The sequence below is a fragment of the Sus scrofa genome, chromosome 11 (genome assembly GCF_000003025.6).
Source record: "Sus scrofa isolate TJ Tabasco breed Duroc chromosome 11, Sscrofa11.1, whole genome shotgun sequence".
NCBI lineage: Eukaryota > Metazoa > Chordata > Mammalia > Artiodactyla > Suidae > Sus > Sus scrofa.
This window is the reverse complement of record NC_010453.5, coordinates 65,402,121-65,419,822: the sequence shown is the minus strand read 5'-3', so window position 1 is coordinate 65,419,822 and position 17,702 is coordinate 65,402,121. Positions and strand designations below refer to the sequence as shown.

General features: G+C 36.6%; 1 protein-coding gene across 3 annotated transcripts in view; it reads left to right on the top strand.

Moving 5' to 3' along the window:
• The window catches only part of UGGT2 (UDP-glucose glycoprotein glucosyltransferase 2), a 169,584-nt gene that overhangs the window by 56,969 nt on the left and 94,913 nt on the right, over positions 1–17,702 (top strand). For all 3 annotated transcript variants that reach the window (XM_021065792.1, XM_021065791.1, XM_021065793.1), the window contains 5 exons: positions 4,113–4,263; positions 10,985–11,104; positions 11,984–12,069; positions 12,637–12,772; positions 17,116–17,247. In XM_021065792.1, the coding sequence (XP_020921451.1) occupies positions 4,113–4,263; positions 10,985–11,104; positions 11,984–12,069; positions 12,637–12,772; positions 17,116–17,247 (625 nt within the window). The remainder of the gene's footprint in view (positions 1–4,112; positions 4,264–10,984; positions 11,105–11,983; positions 12,070–12,636; positions 12,773–17,115; positions 17,248–17,702) is intronic.

Below are 17,702 nucleotides of genomic sequence, written 5' to 3'. Positions count from 1 at the left end.
AGGAATTATTTTAATTATTTAACAGTCCAGAGGAGTTTTCCTGATTAAAAACACCTAGCATATTTTAAGAACTGGTTGGTTTATTTTCAGATGGTATCCAAAATTCAAGATTTGGGAATAGCAAGAAGAAACTAGTGCTTTTTGAGGGAAACTGTGTGCTCAGTAGTAAATTCATTTAATCGTTAATACTCTATAGAGTAGTTAATACTATTCTCTTTTTAGTGCTGGGGAAACAAAGACGCAGATCTCACATAAAGATAGGGACACAGCTAGCAAATAGTAGTAGGATTTGAAATCCATGTCCTTTCCAAGGTACCACACCTTGTGACTCTATCTAGATTTTCTGTTGGTGGTTTTCCTCAGAAACTAGATCAAGATAACAAAGATAATCGTTATACAAGCTATGAAGAATATTACAATTGTCACACAAGTTATCTGATCAATAAGAATCATAAAAAATGTAAAACAGAACTTTGGCAGGGCCATCCAAAATTTTTATTTTACAAATGAGAAAATTTAGACTAAAGGGATTAAGAACTTCAAGAAGGAGTTCCCGTCATGGCGCGGTGGTTAACGAATCCCACCAGGAACCGTGAGGTTGCGGATTCAGTCCCTGCCCTTGCTCAGTGGGTTAACGATCCGGCGTTGCCGTGAGCTGTGGTGTAGGTTGCAGACGCGGCTCGGATCCCGCGTTGCTGTGGCTCTGGTGTAGGCTGGTGTCTACAGCTCCGATTGGACCCCTAGCCTGGGAATCTCCATATGCCACGGGAGCAGCCCAAGAAATAGCAAAAAGACAAAAAAAAAAAAAAAAGAACTTCAAGAAGCCACAGTGAAGTAGTGTTACAGCCCTGACTAAATCCTATTATTGGATTGGTAAATTATGATTTTAAAAAAAAAAGCTTTTTTTTTTTTTTTATCACACTCGTCTTCTAATAGGTTTGGAGGTGGAAAGGGTAAGAAGTCTGCTTGGTAGTTTGCTGTGCTGTGCAGTAGGACCTCATTGCTTATCCATTCTAAATAACATGCCCTTAAAATATTTAATAATTTTTGTCACTGAAAGGATCAAACATATTTAAGAAATATGTGTATATATGTATATAATATACATTTTAGAGCTAAAGAATATTTTTGTTTTTAAAAATTTATTAGTGTATAGTTGATTTACAGTGTTGTGGCAATTTCTGCTATAAGGCATAGTGACCCAGTCATACACATATATACATTCTTTTTCTCATACTGTCTTCCATCATATTCAAGAAACTATGTCCATTCTCTTGGGGTAGAATGTGATGGAAGAGAGTATGACAGAAGGAGTGTATCTATGTGTGTGTGTGTGTATATGTGAGTGTATAAGTGGGTCACTACGCTCTACAGCAGAAATTGACACAACACTGTAAATCAACTGTACTCTAATAAAATAAAATGAAAGTCTGCTTTGTAAAGTAGGGGTCAGGACTTACTAGGAGCTGAGCTGATGTTGAGCTGATGTCAGAAAGCCAGCTTGAAATAGTTGTAAAACTGCCTTCTTAAGAGATTAGGTATTAGATCTTTACTTTTTTTTTTTTTTTTCTTTTTGGTCTTTTTAGGGCCGCACCCGTGGCATATGGAGGTTCTCAGGCTAGGGTTTGAATCAGAGCTGTAGCCATTGGCCTACCACACAGCCACAGCCATACCAGATCTGAGCTACATCTGTGACCTACACCAAGCTCAGGGCAACTAATGCCAGATCTTTAACCCCCTGAGCAGGTCAGGCATCGAACCTGTGTCCTCATGGATACTAGTCAGGTTTGTTAACCACAGAGCCATGACAGGAACTCCTAGATCTTTACTTTTTAAGTATAGGTATATGTAGTCCTCCCTGAGAACTGTATTCCAAAACCCATATATTGCTTTATTCTGACTCTATTCATTTCTGAAAGGCAAAGTGATTTCCATGAATGGATTTTTGAATGATGCACTTAGGTTAAATATAACAAATATGAATTTTAATACTTGGTGTCAAAAAGTAATCATCACAATTCCTCCTTGCCTAGTAGATTTTTACCTTCTCAGACATTAACACACTTGGTAGTCTATACCGCCTTATATTTTTAAAAATTTTTTATTACTCAATGAATTTTATTACATTTATAGTTGTACAACAACCATCACAACCAAATTACAGTATTTCCATCCCAAACCCCCAGTGCATCCCCCCACCCCCAACCTGTCTCATTTGGAAACCATAAGTTTTTCAGAGTCTGTGAGTCAGTATCTGTTCTGCAAAGAAGTTCATTGTGTCCTTTTTTTAGATTCCCCATTTAAGTGATAGCATTTGATGATGTTGTCTTGCTGTCTGACTTCACTTAGCATGATAATTTCTAGGTCCATCCATGTTGCTAAAAATGCCATTATCTCTTTCCTTTTAACGGCTGAGTAATATTCCATTATGTATATGTACCACATCTTCTTTATCCACTCTTTTGTCGATGGACATTTAGGTTGTTTCCATGTCTTGGCTATTGTATATAGTGCTGCAGTGAACATCGGAGTACATGATCTTTTCGAGTCATGGTTTTCTCTGCATAGATGCCCAGGAGTAGGATTGCTAGATCAAATGGTAACTCTCTTTTTAGTTTTCTGAGGAATCTCCATACTGTTTTTCATAGTGGTTACACCCATTCCCACCAACATTATAACAGGGTTCCATTTTATCCACACCCTCCTCAGCACTTATTGTTTGTAGACTTTTTGATGATGGCCATTCTGGCTGGTGTAAGGTGGTACCTCATAGTGGTTTTGATTTGCATTTCTCTAATAATGAGTGACGTTGAACATCTTCTCATGTGGTTTTTTTTTTTTTTTTTTTTTTTTTGGCCATCTGTACGTTTTCTTTGGAGAATTGTTTGTTTAGATCTTCTGCCCATTTTTTGATGGGGTTATTTGTTTTTTTGGTATGGAGCTGCAGAAGGTGTTTATAAATGTTGGAGATTAATCTCTTGTCAGTTGATTCATTGCAAAGATTTTCTCCCATTCTGTGGGTTGTCTTTTCATTTTGTTTAGGGTTTCCTTTGCTGTGCAGAAACTTTTAAGTTTAATTAGGTCCCATTTGTTTATTTTTGTTTTTATTATCATTACTCTAGGAGGTGGATCTGAGAAGATGTTGCTGTCGTTTATGTCAGAGAGTGTTTGGCCTATGTTTTCCTCTAAGAGTTTTAGAGTGTCTGGTCTCATATCTAGGTCTTTAATCCATTTTGAGTTTATTTTTGTGTATGGTGTTAGGGAGTGTTCAAATTTCATTCTTTTCCACGTGGCTGTCCAGTTTTCCCAGCACCGCTTATTATACAGACTGTCTTTTCTCCATTATATATTCTTACCTCCTTTGTCGTAGATTAGTTGACTGTAGGTTGCATGATCTGTTCAGGGCAGCGTTGTGTTCCTTGGGCTTTCATGTCTCAACTCTGCTGCTCCACTGGCTGAGTGACTGGGTAGGAGGCTTCACCTCTCTGAGTCGCAGTTGCATTGCTTGAGACTTGCTGAGGTTGTGAGGAGACTCGGAGGAGCTCTGTTTGAAAAGTACTTGGCACATAAACTTTTTGTCAATAGGTTATTTATCAGCAGTGATACTTTCTGTCATATCAAAGCTATCAAATTATTATATATGTAATTAGGAATGTAACTAATATATATTCTAAACAGATGTGAACTTTCATGCTTTACTGGGGTTTCCCTTGCATTAAAATTTTATGTTTTAGATCATGTTTGATCTCATGTTTCTGTATTAGCTTAATCCAAAGAGTGACCTACTGTATTTTATTTTTTCCCTTCCTTTTTGGCCTGCTCAGGGATGAGCATATTTTCACTTCTTTTGTGAAGAATGTAATAAATATACTTTGTCATCTTATCCTTAATAAAATTTAGTTACCACTTAAAAAAAATCAGCATAAGTTTTCCCTGGATAAGTAATTAGAACTCCTTGTCTTTTTTGTTAATGAGTTTAATAATATATTTTTCTGCTATTAAAAAAAATCAGTGAAACTTGTTAATACCTTGAGAAACTATAAACTTTAAAGGATTTAATAAAAATTTTTGGTAAATCAAAATAAAATTATTTCTTTTCTCTAAACCTAAAGTCTTTTGGATATGCTGAAACTAGAAGGAAAACTGATGAATGGCCTCCACAGTCTTGGGATCAACGGAGAAGATATGAGCACATTTTTAAAATTAAGTTCACGTGGTTGGGAAGATACCTATGCATTAGATATTAGGCATTCTTCTATAATGGTAAGTGTCCGTGTAACCCCTTATTTTAAAACCATTAGTAGACTTAAAAACTTACCATAAAACCAAGTGTTGGCAGGCTTTAAAATAAATTTAAGCATTTTTGAGAGAGGTTGTAGGAGAACTCAGAAGAAAAAGTAGAGCTACAGACTCTTCCCCTCTCACCCTTACATCTTCTTTCCCCTTCCACGTGTTCTGTATATTTCTTCCCAAGAATACCTACTCTGTCCTATTCAGCATCGTTTCCAGCCTTAAAGATAAAGGCAAAGAAAATGAGCAGCAGAATCACGTGAACAAAGCAATAACAAAACACCAGATGGTTAAAATCTGAGGAGTTTAAGAATGCCATCTTAATACAGTGAAAATCTTCCTTAACAGTTTGCAGCAGCCTTCCAACATTCTGTGAAATGGACCTTTGCAGAGGGCCAAATATTACAGCCTAAGTGAATATTTTTTTGAAATCTGAGCACATCACTTTTCCTTGCTGAAAGCACAAAAATAGCCTTGGTATGAGCTACTAGGTGTAAATAGCCTACTCCAGTCATTTCTGAAAGTGACATTTTCTTTCTTACCACTACCTCTTATCCCATTCTTACAAAGCAATTTTTTCTCTCTGTCCAGTTACCCCTACTCTTTTTTCAGTCTTCGAATCCAAACAATACTTCCTGAGGGAAGCTTTCCTTAACTATCCGGATTAGATGATTATTTCATAGACACTTTGTGTCCAGAATCCCCAAGATCACCCTCACGTTTGGAGATGTGCTAAAAGGACTGACAAGGCCTGAAAGTTGTTATACTCATGTTTATCATTTATTAGATACCAATCAGTATCAGAATTAGAAAGTGCATGGGGTGAAGTCCAGAGGAAACCAAAAACAAGCTTCCAGGAGTCATAGTGGAGCTTCACGGGACGTATTTAATGTGATGCGTGACCACGCTCAGTGCTACCTACTAGGGAAGCGGATTTGAGCCTGGGCTTACAGGGTGTTTAAAAGGGTCTGGAATTTAAGCATGTAATGGCCAAGTGGCTGATGTTAGTCACTAAGCTAAGCTCCAGACTCTGAGAGGAAAAGCAGGTGTTCATCATAAATCATGTTTATAGAAAATTCTGTACACTGACTGCTAGAGCGTTCAGCAAGGCCCTCAGCATGTGCAATGCTGTCAGAACATTCCAAGAGCTCAGTTCCCAGGAGCCAACCTAGAGAACCTTTTTCAGGAAAAAACAGGCTCTTCTTGGGAATGGGCAAGGTGTGGGCAACCCAGGCTTGCTGAGTTTAACCCTTTCTCTCTCTCTCTCTCTTTCTCTTTCTCCCAAGTAAAACGTAATTTTTAGCAATGAAACTCTAAAAACATTCCAGTTACAATGTAATCAATATAAGTATGTTGATATCACTTATAATTTAACATTATTATAAAGAGTAACTATTAGAAATGAGAAAATAAAGGTGTTGCATGATATAAAAAATTATGTAACTAAAACTCCTTAAGGGAAACTATTATAATTACTAAGAACATTTAGTAATATGGGCTTGAAGTGACAGTAAACAGATTAAAAGCTTTTTTCCAAAAACCGTTTGAAGGACATAATGATTTATTCATAATATGAAAATTTAAATACCCTGATAATATCTTTTTTTTGTCTTTGTCTTTTTATGGCTGTACCCACAGCATATGTAAGTTCTCAGGCTAGGGCTCGAATTGGAGCTGCAGCTGCCAGCCTACACCACAGCCACAGCAATGTGGGGTCCAAGCCATGTTTGTGCCCTACACCACAGCTCACAGCAACACCAGATCCTTAACCCACTGAGCAAGGCCAGGGATCAAACCTGCACCCTCATGGATACTAGCCGAGCCAAAGCAGGAACTTCTACCGTGGTAATATCTTAATAACTACTATGTAATGAAATAATCTTAATAACTAATAACTACACCTTGACTGGGGAGCTATAAAAGAAGGATAAAGGGACACATAATATTAAGTGGCATAGCCTCTATAAAAATTATGGTTAGGGTGCCCTTAAAATATTTATGTATACTTGAGATAGTAATTTCATTGGAAACTATTATAAAGAAATGTGAAATGGAGAAAATCCTTATACCCAAAGATATGATCGTCACTGCATATTCATTAAATAAACAATAAAACTAATTAGGTATATAACAGAAATGTTGTAAATTGTATGACCACACAATTGAGTATTTTTCACACATCAAAATTAGTGTATAGATATGTTTTAATAACTAAGGACAGTGGCTGTGTTCTCATGTTATGCAAAAAAAATGTAGACATATTGTCATGTGAAAAGACACACAGAGAATCAGAAGTAAGTATATCAGAGTGTTAAATTATTAATGGGTGATGTGGTTTGGGTTTTTTTTTTCATGCTTTTCTATAAATTTCAAATTTTAATGGGTATTATTACTTATATGATCAGGGGAAAAAATGTTTAAGGGAGAAAACACCAAGCTAATGGTTTCCTATAAAAATTTAAGAAATTCCGTCTGAAGTATCTCATTTATTACAGTTACTTTTGTCCTACCCGAACAGACTTCCCACTTGTAGACTTACTCCACCACCCAAGGATCCTGAAAACAGTAACAGCACCAAAGAAATGCCATCTTCCCTGAACATCAGAGACCTCAGACGAGGAAAAAAACACATTACACTATTAAATAGTTACCGTGCTGTTTTCTAGAACAGTGACGTGTTTATTGGTACTGTTTTTGTTTGTTTTTTTAACTACTCTTTAGACAGCATGCCCTCATTGGCTGGATTTTACTTTTACTTGGGCGTCTTTAAACGGAGTAACATAATGTTTTATTAGGAAAAGGAGGGACCGTGTTAGTAGTCCTAATACTTTATGACTTTTAAGCATTTTTGCTTAAAATTTGTGGGAATGAGTCACATGGAAAATGAGGGAAGTCATTTTCAAGGCTATTCTGGACATAGGAAATAGATCGTAGATCTAAAGAAACTTTCCAGTTCCCTGTATAAAATACCGTCGTGGTCCTCTAAGGTTGGCTGTGGAGGCTGGTCACTCTCACGGGGGAGCAGCCTGTGCCTTCCCCACTGTCCACACCCTCCACGGAGTCCTGGTCTCCCGTACTGCTGTGAAGTCTCTCCTGCCCAACTCCTGGACAGCTTCGGGAGACATTCTTTTTCCAGAAACTTCTCTCTGTGCATGTCATGAAGTAATTTTTACTGAGGTAAAATATGCATTACATAAAATAATGCTCTGTTAACCATTTTAAGTGAGTAATTCGTTGGCATTAAATATATTCACAGTCTCGTCTAACTGTCACCATTGTCCATTTCCAGAACTTTTTCCATGGTTCTTAAAATGTTGATTCCCACACAATTTCTAGTTTTTCCGTTTTTCATATGGAGACAGAGGTTCGGAATTCCTTACTCAGCCATTTTAGCTGATGTCACTCCCTAAAGCGAACCTAGAAGATGTGAACTATAAAGCTTTCGCGTTCTCTGCTTCACTCAGAAAGGGAGTCAGCCTCTAACAATATGACCCATCTGTGACTATTTGTTGACCTGTATAGCTCCTTGGATGTAGAGGAGATTGTCTTCTAGGTTTAATCTGTAGATGACAGTATCTTTTTTCAGTGTTTGGGTAGCCTAGTGCATAGAAAGGCCAGAGTTACGAACCACAGAACCGATGGGGGTGGAGTCCTGGAGTGTCAGCGCCACTTCTGCACACGACTCTGAGGTGCTCTTCTAGGCACCGTTGCTGCTTCCCTGTTGGGTAGTCATTCACCTGAGACTGAAGAAAGGGGCAAGCCCTGGGCCTAGTCAGTGTGATTTCCATGGTGTCTCAGGAGTTCTCCAAAATGGATCATGATGTTGCCTCAGTTACTTCACCCAGCATCCTCGCTGTAAATTAGGCCATTGCCAGAGCTTTCTAACTTTAGATTAGTGAGAAGAATCATGTAGGGCGCTTGTTTTAAATGGGGATTGCCAGGGCCTATTCTGAGATTCTGATTTAGTAGGTCTAAAATGGGGCCCAGGAGTCTGCATTTTAAACAAACACTTTCGGCTGTTTTGATCCACATTGAAAGTGACTCTACCTCCAGCCATTAACTCAAGTTCGGTGGGACTGATACATAAAGCTCAAGAGTTTCTTACTTGAAATAAAAGGTAGAACTACCCGCCAGAGGAATCAGATACTCACATCCTCTCCTCAGTGCCACCTTCTCCACCGACGTAGGATTCTCAAAAAACTTAACTGATCTGCACACCGCTGACCAAGTCTGTGGAGACGGCCAGTTCACGTGGATTCCTGGCCTATTGTGAGCCGCTTTAGAATAGCTCCTATCAGCTTTGCATCTTAGTAAGAATTACCGCAGAATCATTTACAAGAGAGTACTAAGGATTTTTCCAGGGAGACTGTCGTTCTCCCTTCTAACCCAGTACCACCAGGCCAAATAGTGGAAGGAAACTAACCCCAGATCCCGTGATACTTGTTAACCACCAAGAGATAAATTGTTCAGCTGCGCACGGTCACCCCTCCTCAGGGATCTTGGAGACAAGATGTCTGAGCCGAGTTAACTCCCTCTCCGCTCTCCTTTCCTCTCCTCTGGGAAAGCTCCTTTCCAGAGCCTAATGTCCCTGTGCTGATATGGGGTTCTTCTCTGAAAGCCACGAATTTGCCTGGTTCGCTTCTTCCTACTCAGCCCTCCTGTGTATGTCTCTTAATTCTGTCTTCTCTCTAAAACCACTGCCTCTGGCTCAGGTAAGCCCTCCAGAAACTCAGGTCGAGATTTCTGCAGGAGCCGCCTCACTCCAGGTATTGCAGTGGCCATTCCTTCTCCCCTCCCCATCTTTGAGCTACATGTATGGTAGACCTTTGGCGTGGCTCACTCATCTCTCTTTGTTTGAATTTTACATTAATTTTTCTCTGCTTGCTTTAGTTAGTATATGTTCTATAATCTGTCATCAAGTTTCCTAATTCCTATCTCCTTTTGTGTCCAGTCTGCAGCCAGACCCACTTGACATGTTCTTCCATTTCTTAATTACACTGTTTTTAAACTCCAGTGTATCCCTTTGGTTCTTTTAAAAAAAAAAAAAATAGATTTTAGTTCCCTGTTGAAATTTTCTATCTTTCCATCTATTTTTGTTTTTATTAAAATATATGGTGAGTTCCCATTGTGGCTCAGTAGTAACGAACCTGACTAGTATCCATGAGGACGTAGGTTTGATCCTGGCCTCGCTCAGTGGGTAAAGAATCCAGTGTTGCTGTGGCTGTGGTGTAGGCTGGCAGCTGCAGCTCCGATGCAACCCCTGGCCTGGGAACTTCCTATGCCACAAGTGCAGCCCTAAAAAGACAGTCAATAAAATAGAATATGTAGTATTGTAGTTATTTTAAAATCCTTGCCTAAGTCCCTTTATAGTGTTTGTTTTTCCTCCTACATTTTGATATTTGGTCCTTTTTCTTTTTCACAGTTTTTGGTAAGAGCCAGAAGCAAAGCATTGTAATGTCTGCTCTGGCAGACCAGGTACCAAATGCTTTAGTGGTTCTGTTTAAGCTTGATTTTAGGCTTTGTTCGAGCTCTTCTATTTTGTGTCTTATTCCTAGGGTCTGGCCAGACTGGGTCTCAAATGAATTCTGTTTAGCAAAGTCCCTCCACCTTGAACTCCTACCTCTTCCTCCTCACTACCCTGTTATGGCTGCAGATTCAACCTCCCCATTTCTGTTGTCTCCTGGTCTTTTTTTTTTTTTTTTGAGGAGGAGGAGGAGAGTGTTGCCATGGGTTCCTGCAGATTAGTAGTCAGTAAATGGACTAATTTCTGTGAAAAAAAATTTTGGGGGTTTCTCCTCAGCACCTAGATTTTCCCCTACCTCAAATCCCACCAGTTGGGCAGCCCTGACTTTGACTTCTGACTTTCCCAATGTAGGACATAGGTCTTCCCATATTGGGACTGCCCAGTGGGACTGTCAGTCTCAGTTTGAATTCTGTTCCTCCAGGCTGCAGTTTGGCAAGTGCCCCCACGGACAGAGTGGGGGTGGATGTGGAGCTTGCCTCCTCTGCCTTCTGTTGGCAAAGGTTGTGATTCCTCAATTCTCAGAGTTGGTTGACCCCTGCCTCCATGTCTCTTCACAGTGGTTTCTGTGTTTTCTCTGCCTTTAATCGTTTTTTCAGGAGGGAACAATAGTCTAAGATATTTCATCTTGGTTAGAACTGGATGTCCAAAGTGTTGGCTTTATAAATTAACTTTTATAAGTCACTTTATTTTCCTTATGTACAAGTGTTTAAGTTTTAGAGGGAAGGTGGACAACCTCATTGCCTCCTCTGCTGCTGATAATTAAGATAAATGCTTATCTCTCTTAAATAGTTTATGAAGAGTAATTTTTATGTATTTTTATTTTTTAATATGAAAAACATGAGTAAAAGCAGTCATTTGTTTTGGAGGGAAGGCTTAATGTAAAAGGAAGCCACGGGAATATAAAATTGTTGCACATAATGTGTTCCTTAAAGAATATTCAACTAGCTCCTTATACTTAAGCAGAAATATATCATAAATATAGAAATAATTTTTTAAATCTAAAAAAACTCACAGCATTGTAAGTCAACTATATACTGCAATGAAATTTTTTCAAAAATCTAAAGTATAGAAAATCTTGTGTATATTTCACTTGCTGTTTGATAGAATGAAATCTGGGTTTGAAAATGATTTAATTATTATTTTAATACAGATTTCTGGATTCTTTTCTAGTGGATTAATGACTTAGAAAATGATGATTTGTATGCTTCGTGGCCTGCAAGTTGCCAGGAACTTTTGAAGCCAGTATTCCCTGGAAGTATCCCTTTAATAAGGCGTAATTTTCATAATTTGGTGAGTTGTATATTTTGACATTTTGCGTACATCTCTTATAAAGATATCAGCATTCTTTTTGCACTACTTCACTCTTGGTAAATAGGCATCTGAGTAGTAAGGGAGGAAATATTTGCCTGATGCAAGAGCTTGAGATGAGGTGGCATGCTGACTAGGTATCAAAAGCTAACAGTGTCAGACAGCCTGCCTTGCCTCTTGCTGTTTAACCTTCATGTACTTTTATAATACCAGTGTTAACATGACGGGTCGCTGTTACATTTTCTAAAAGTAATTTATGATCAAACTCTTCTTCGCTATATTATAAATACTAATAAAGTTCAGTACATTTCGGCAAAAATACGTGAATACCACTTTATGATATTTGCCTGTAAATTTCATTATTACAGTATTAAATGTAGAACTTTGAAATATGAAGAAAAACACCTAGGGCTTTATTTTTTATTTTCACATAGGAAGTAAATATTGTATTTCCTACAGCAGTCTAGAGTGAGTAGATATTAATGCTGTATTTTTGTTTTTTGGTCAAAATTAAATTTCTGCTTCCTCTTTTAAAAAGATTTGTCGCAGAAAATCCACTGAACATTTCAAATAACGTATTTCACTTCTTACAAAAAATACTTACTTTGTGTTATGCTTTGAAGAGAGGATGAGTAATCTGATTAAATTTCAAGTATTACTATATTTGGATATGTAGCATTTTAGAAATTATTGTAAACTGAAAGTCTTCTATACATTCCTCAAAATTCTTTAAAATTGCTGGAAATTAAAAATTACATCTTGAATTTTGTACTTTTAGCGACAGAAATTAAATTTGAATTTCATGAAAATTCTGGTGTCAAAAAACAAAACAATGATTATAGACTATCTATTTTCTTTTAGGTTCTGTTTATTGATCCTGCTCAAGAATATACCTTGGATTTTATAAAACTTGCTGAACTTTTCTATTACCATAAAATTCCTCTTAGGTAATTGTCAGTATTTAACACGCTGTCGGCTGAAGGAAATCCAGTGATGTTCCTGTTGTGTTACACAGAGTGTTACTGTGGAGTTCAGAGTGGTGGTTATCTCTAGGGCCTGACACACGTAGCCGTGTGTTGTGAAGAGTCAGACACCCTTGTGATGACTTTATTAATCCGCTGTTTGGTAATCTTGGTTACCCTGTTTTCTTTGGAGAGAATCATCTTATCACTTTGAGTACTTAAACTAGATCCATTTCCCCCATTTCCATTTCTGTGTTGTGTTAAGAGGACACTTGCCCCTCCCCTTTGTTTCTGGAGAGAAAAAAAAAAAAAAATAGCCTTTGATGATATCACCACCAGAGAGAGTTTTACATTTTGGAGGAGTCCAACAAAGATGAGGATTTGGGTGAATAAGCATCGTAAATCAAACCTTTTCAAATGGTAATACTCCTCCCCCCCATCTGCTAACACATTCCCTCCACCTAGATGTTCTAGTCTAAAAATGTTTTGAAATCATGGTTTATTATGATTCAAAAGGTAGGTGTAACATTTCTTATTCGTCTTCTTTCCCAGAATTGGTTTTGTGTTCATTGTTAATACAGATGATGAAGTTGATGGAACAAATGATGCTGGAGTTGCTCTTTGGCGAGCTTTCAACTATATTGCAGAAGAGCATGGTGTATCACAGGCATTTATTTCCATAGTACATGTGAGTTGATCACTACACATAATTTTTTTAGAATGTATAGTGGTTTTTGCATTACTGTAATTATTACTAGTTATTTTAACATTTCAAAATTGATAAAAACTAGCATGGTTAGTACACATGATAAATTTTGATTCTGCAACTCCCAACTGAAGTACATAACGTCCCCATTTTATAAATAAGGCAACTGAGGCCCTGACAAAATATATGAATTTATTTAGGTTTACCCAGCCAATAAAGAAACTTGAATTGTATATATAACTTTAGAGGAAATATATCAAAAGAAAACAATTACGGAAGAATTCTTAAACTGGTCTTGAATTAAATCAGGAATAAAAAGATTATTTCAAATTTAAATATTCTAAATGACAAACTATATAGAGACTTTCTAGAGAATTTCAAAGGAGGAGGAAAACTTCCCCACAGCATATTTAGATGGTAATATTGGTACTGAGTCTGACTGAGAGACTGTAAGAAATGTCAGAAATTGGTAGGAATCTGATTAAGGAAGAACAAGGGATAGCAAGACTATTTCATAATTGAGGTTTTGAAACTCTATTATGGCTGAAAATGGAAATATAGTTGCATTAGTGAACTATATTATTGTTACTAGGAAGTCAAGTTATAGCTTAAAAAAACCTTCTATTCGTTTTCATATTTACTGTCCTTTGGCTTTTCAGCCATTATTCCATCGGAAGTGGTTCTTCTTCAAGCCGAAAACAATATTACCAAAGCTGTATGATTTTCCCACCTGTTTCTGTAGCTCCAAGGAAAACCACTAAATGCTTCATTAATTCATTGTCCTGAGGTGTAGAAACCACCTACATTTCAGTGACTCAGGGTACATTGTAGTCTATAAAATTGTACCATGGGATAAATGTCAATATTGTGTCTCAGTCTTTAGTTTCACTGATTGGTGTAAGATGTTATAAGTGATTCAGTCAGACTGACATATCTTTTATTAAAGTCTGCCCACCTTATACTGAAATGATCAGTATGATATTCAAAACAAAGAAATTTTAAGACCTTCCAAAGTTATCTCTACCTTAATTATTTATAATTAAGAGATCTAAGTTATGTGGGATCTCTAATCTGTAAACATTTTGTTCTAGACATTAATTTGCATGTGATGGCATATTTGGCTATCCCTGCATTTTGAATTATCTACTGTGATGTTTGGCATACTACTATGATCTCTTGGAAAGCTGAATTTTACATGTAAAACCATACAATTCAATATAAAGCAGCATAGTACTTTCCGTGTGGCTCACAACATCAATATAAAGCAGCATAGAAGTAGGTATTAAATATGTGACACAGCCTGTAAGTTGTATTTAACAATTAGAGGAAAAGGAAAAATAAATGAGGAAGGGATATTTAGAGAAAGCATCTTAGAATCCACGGGGTCTGAAACGTGAGAATGTTGGTAGCTTTCCAACCTATGTATGCTTGTGACCACCACATTTTTGTATAGAAAAGTAAAACATTATTAAGGTAACATTCTGTTGAGAGAGTGTTACGTCCATTAAATGACTTAGCTTTGCTAATTTAGAATAATTTGAGGAAAGTCTTGTCTTTTATTAAAATACATGACTTCTGAAATCTCTCTAATACTGTTTCATTACTTTCAATGAGCAAATTATTTTATCTACATTAATTTGAAAACACAGTATCAGAAGATAGGCAGAACATAACAGAAAGCCAAAGTCATAATAAAAGGATATGGAAAATATTGAAATATATTGAATACGGTAGAGTAAGTACATGAGTAGTACTAATTAGTGGTACTAACTTTATTGTAGTAAAATTATCTAACTTTGAATCTGAGCTCTACCACATGGTGACTATACAGACCTACATCTTCTCATTAAGTGTAATAATATTTATGTCAGAAATGAGAAAAATGCTAATAAAACTTATGGCCTCTAATTTGGCAGTAATTAAGAAAGCTGGCTGGGAGTTTCTGTCATGGCTCAGCGGAAACGAATCTGACTAATACCTATGAGGACACAGGTTCAGTCTCTGGCCTCGCTCAGTGGGTTAAGGATCCGGCGTTGCCGTGAGCTGTGGTGTAGATAACAGACGCACCTCAGATCTCTCAGTTGCTGTGGCTGTATTGTAGGTTGGTGGCTACAGCTCAGATTGGACCCCTAGCCTGCGAACCTCCATATGCCATGGGTGCTGCCCTAAAAAGAAAACAAACAAACAAAAAAAGCTGGCAATATCTTATGTTAATGAGAATGGAGAACAATGGGAATTTCCTTACACTGTTAACACTGTCTACAAGAATAGATGAATTGGCACAACCACTTTGAAAAACAGTTGTAATACTTCACAGTTTAAAGTTAAATTTGCATATTCCCTACGCACACATACACTGTTTGGGGGAAACCTCTGCTACAGGAAACTGTTATTAGCAGAGTCATCCACAATAGCAACAAACTGAAAACTACAATATATATGATGTGTAATGTACTGATACATGTGGGGTGTGTGTGTGGTAAACCAGATGGGTAAAATGTAATCATTTCACAAAATGGAGAATGGTATGCCAACAGTATGGCTGTATTAGAAGCATAATGAAATTACAGAAGGCTAACGTATTACTGTGCATTTTTTAAAGCTCAGAAGCAAACAAAATTAAATATAGCACATGCAAATACATTCAGATAAAACTCCAGAACCTAAAAGGTAAGGGAATGGTAAACACAAACAAGATGATTCTTGCTTCTGGGGAACAGAGGGAGATGGAATTGGGAGGGAAGTTGTGCTTCATCAGCATGGTAATTTGCAGTGATGTTCCATTTCCAGTGTTATGTGGTTTGTTCATGCAGATTGCTCATTTTGTTATTTATGTTTCAAACATATGTTACATACTTTCTTTTTTGCTTACCAAGCTGTGTAATGGTTTCAAAAATTAAAACTGTATTAAGACAGTTGAATTGTTATAATATCTAAAGTAGTGTATGTAAGAAATTCTGGTTACCTTAGATATCTTAGGAATAGCTAATATTTTACAATTACAAAGTAGCAAAATCTCAAAAGGTTTTTTTTTTCTTATTTTTTTTGGGGGGTGCGTTTTTTTTTTTTTTTAAGGGCCACACCCATGGCATATGGAAGTTCCCAGCCTAGGGGTAGAATCAATGCTACAGCTGTAGGCTTACAGCAATGCTGGACACTTAACTCACTGAGTGAGACCAGGGATCAAACCCACATCCTCATAGCTACTAGTAGGGTTCCTTACCACTGAGCCACAATGGGAACACACAAAGATTTTTCATATATAACTTTTGCTTTATTCAAAATCTCATTTTTCTAATTCCTGTCTATATTTTACAGAAGGCTAAACTCCCCCCCTTTTCTTTGAGTTACTGAGATCGTAGTATGCTCTGCTTTGATAGAAGGAGAAAACTTGCCCACAAATTGAGATAATCATAAAACTAAACTCTGAGATCTACTTACAGGTCTGTGTCACCCCTTAAAGGAATAGATTACAAAATTTATAGTAATAAAAGGAAATCATTCCTTTTCCTGTGAGGAATAATATGACAGTTCTGTCAGCTGTAATATGAGGATTTTCTCTGGCAATAATTAAGTGAATTGGGACTAAATATTCTTACCTGATATATCAAAATGCTACCCTAAGGGTGTTTATACTTAGTAGTTCCTCTGCTTGTGGGTTCTTTCCCCAGAATGTCTTAATGTTAGCACAGAGTTCATATTTATGTTTCACTAAGTTATCCGCTCAAAGCTGCCTTCTCTCTTGAGGCAAACCTGTCCGTTTTCTCCAGGTGGAACAGTGCCTGGGTTAGATGATAGAGGATTTGTAGTGAAGAAATGAAAGAAAAAAAACTAAATAGAAGAGTAACAGCTTACATTATACAAGTATGGTTAGAACATTTGAGAGTGGGGAAAGAATGGAGGTACAGAAAAAATCCTTTTAAGATATTTACTGAAGAGCAATCGGAAATGAAAAGACATTTCTGAAACAAGTCATTTAAAATATTTTATGCATATCTTTTTAAAGGTAACCATTATTTTATTAAGAATCATAGTATCTGGTTTGATAAAAATAGAATACAACACACAATTTCGATACGGTATTTTGAAAGCTATGGAATATTCACAGAACCTTTTTTATTAGAAAGTAGTAGACTGTATTATTAAAATGGTTTATTTATTCATGTATGTGTAGAGAGTGTGTGTGTATATATGTGTGTAGTTATATAATATGCTTAGAACTCACAAAATATGAAGTATGTGTTTTATTTTATAACATGCATGGTAAGGGAAATAAAGCTAATTACTGTAAGATGAAAATAATTATAACATCTTTATTTATACAGATGTATGAAAAAGTGAAGAATAAAAATATACTCACTGTGGACAATGTGAAGAGTGTGCTCCAAGATAAATTTCCTCATGCTAATATTTGGGATATTTTGGGTGTTTATTCCAAATATGATGATGAAAGAAAGGTAAGTTGGAATGAAAATTTTTAAGAATATGATTGAGAAATTTTTATTATAATCTCATGAATAAATTATGTCAATATAATTAACTCATGATTTAAATTTTAGACCCTCAAAAAAGGGAAATTTATACCTTTGAATGACCTAAGTTTTATATAATCTTTCAGTTGCCACTATTTACTTTTTAAAAGTACCAAAAAAGATACCTTTTAGGATTTACAGGGTAGAGAATTACAAAAACAATCTTAAAACAATTAACAAAGTGACAGTAAGTCCACACCTATAGATTATTACTTTAAATGGATTAAGTGCTCCAGTCAAAAGACATAGAGTAGCTGAGTGAATATACAAATAAGACCTATGTGTATGCTTCTTGCAAGAGACCTACTTCAGATCTAAAGACACACAGACTGAAAGTAGGAAATTAAATAGGTGTTCCATGCAAATGAAAATGGAAAGAA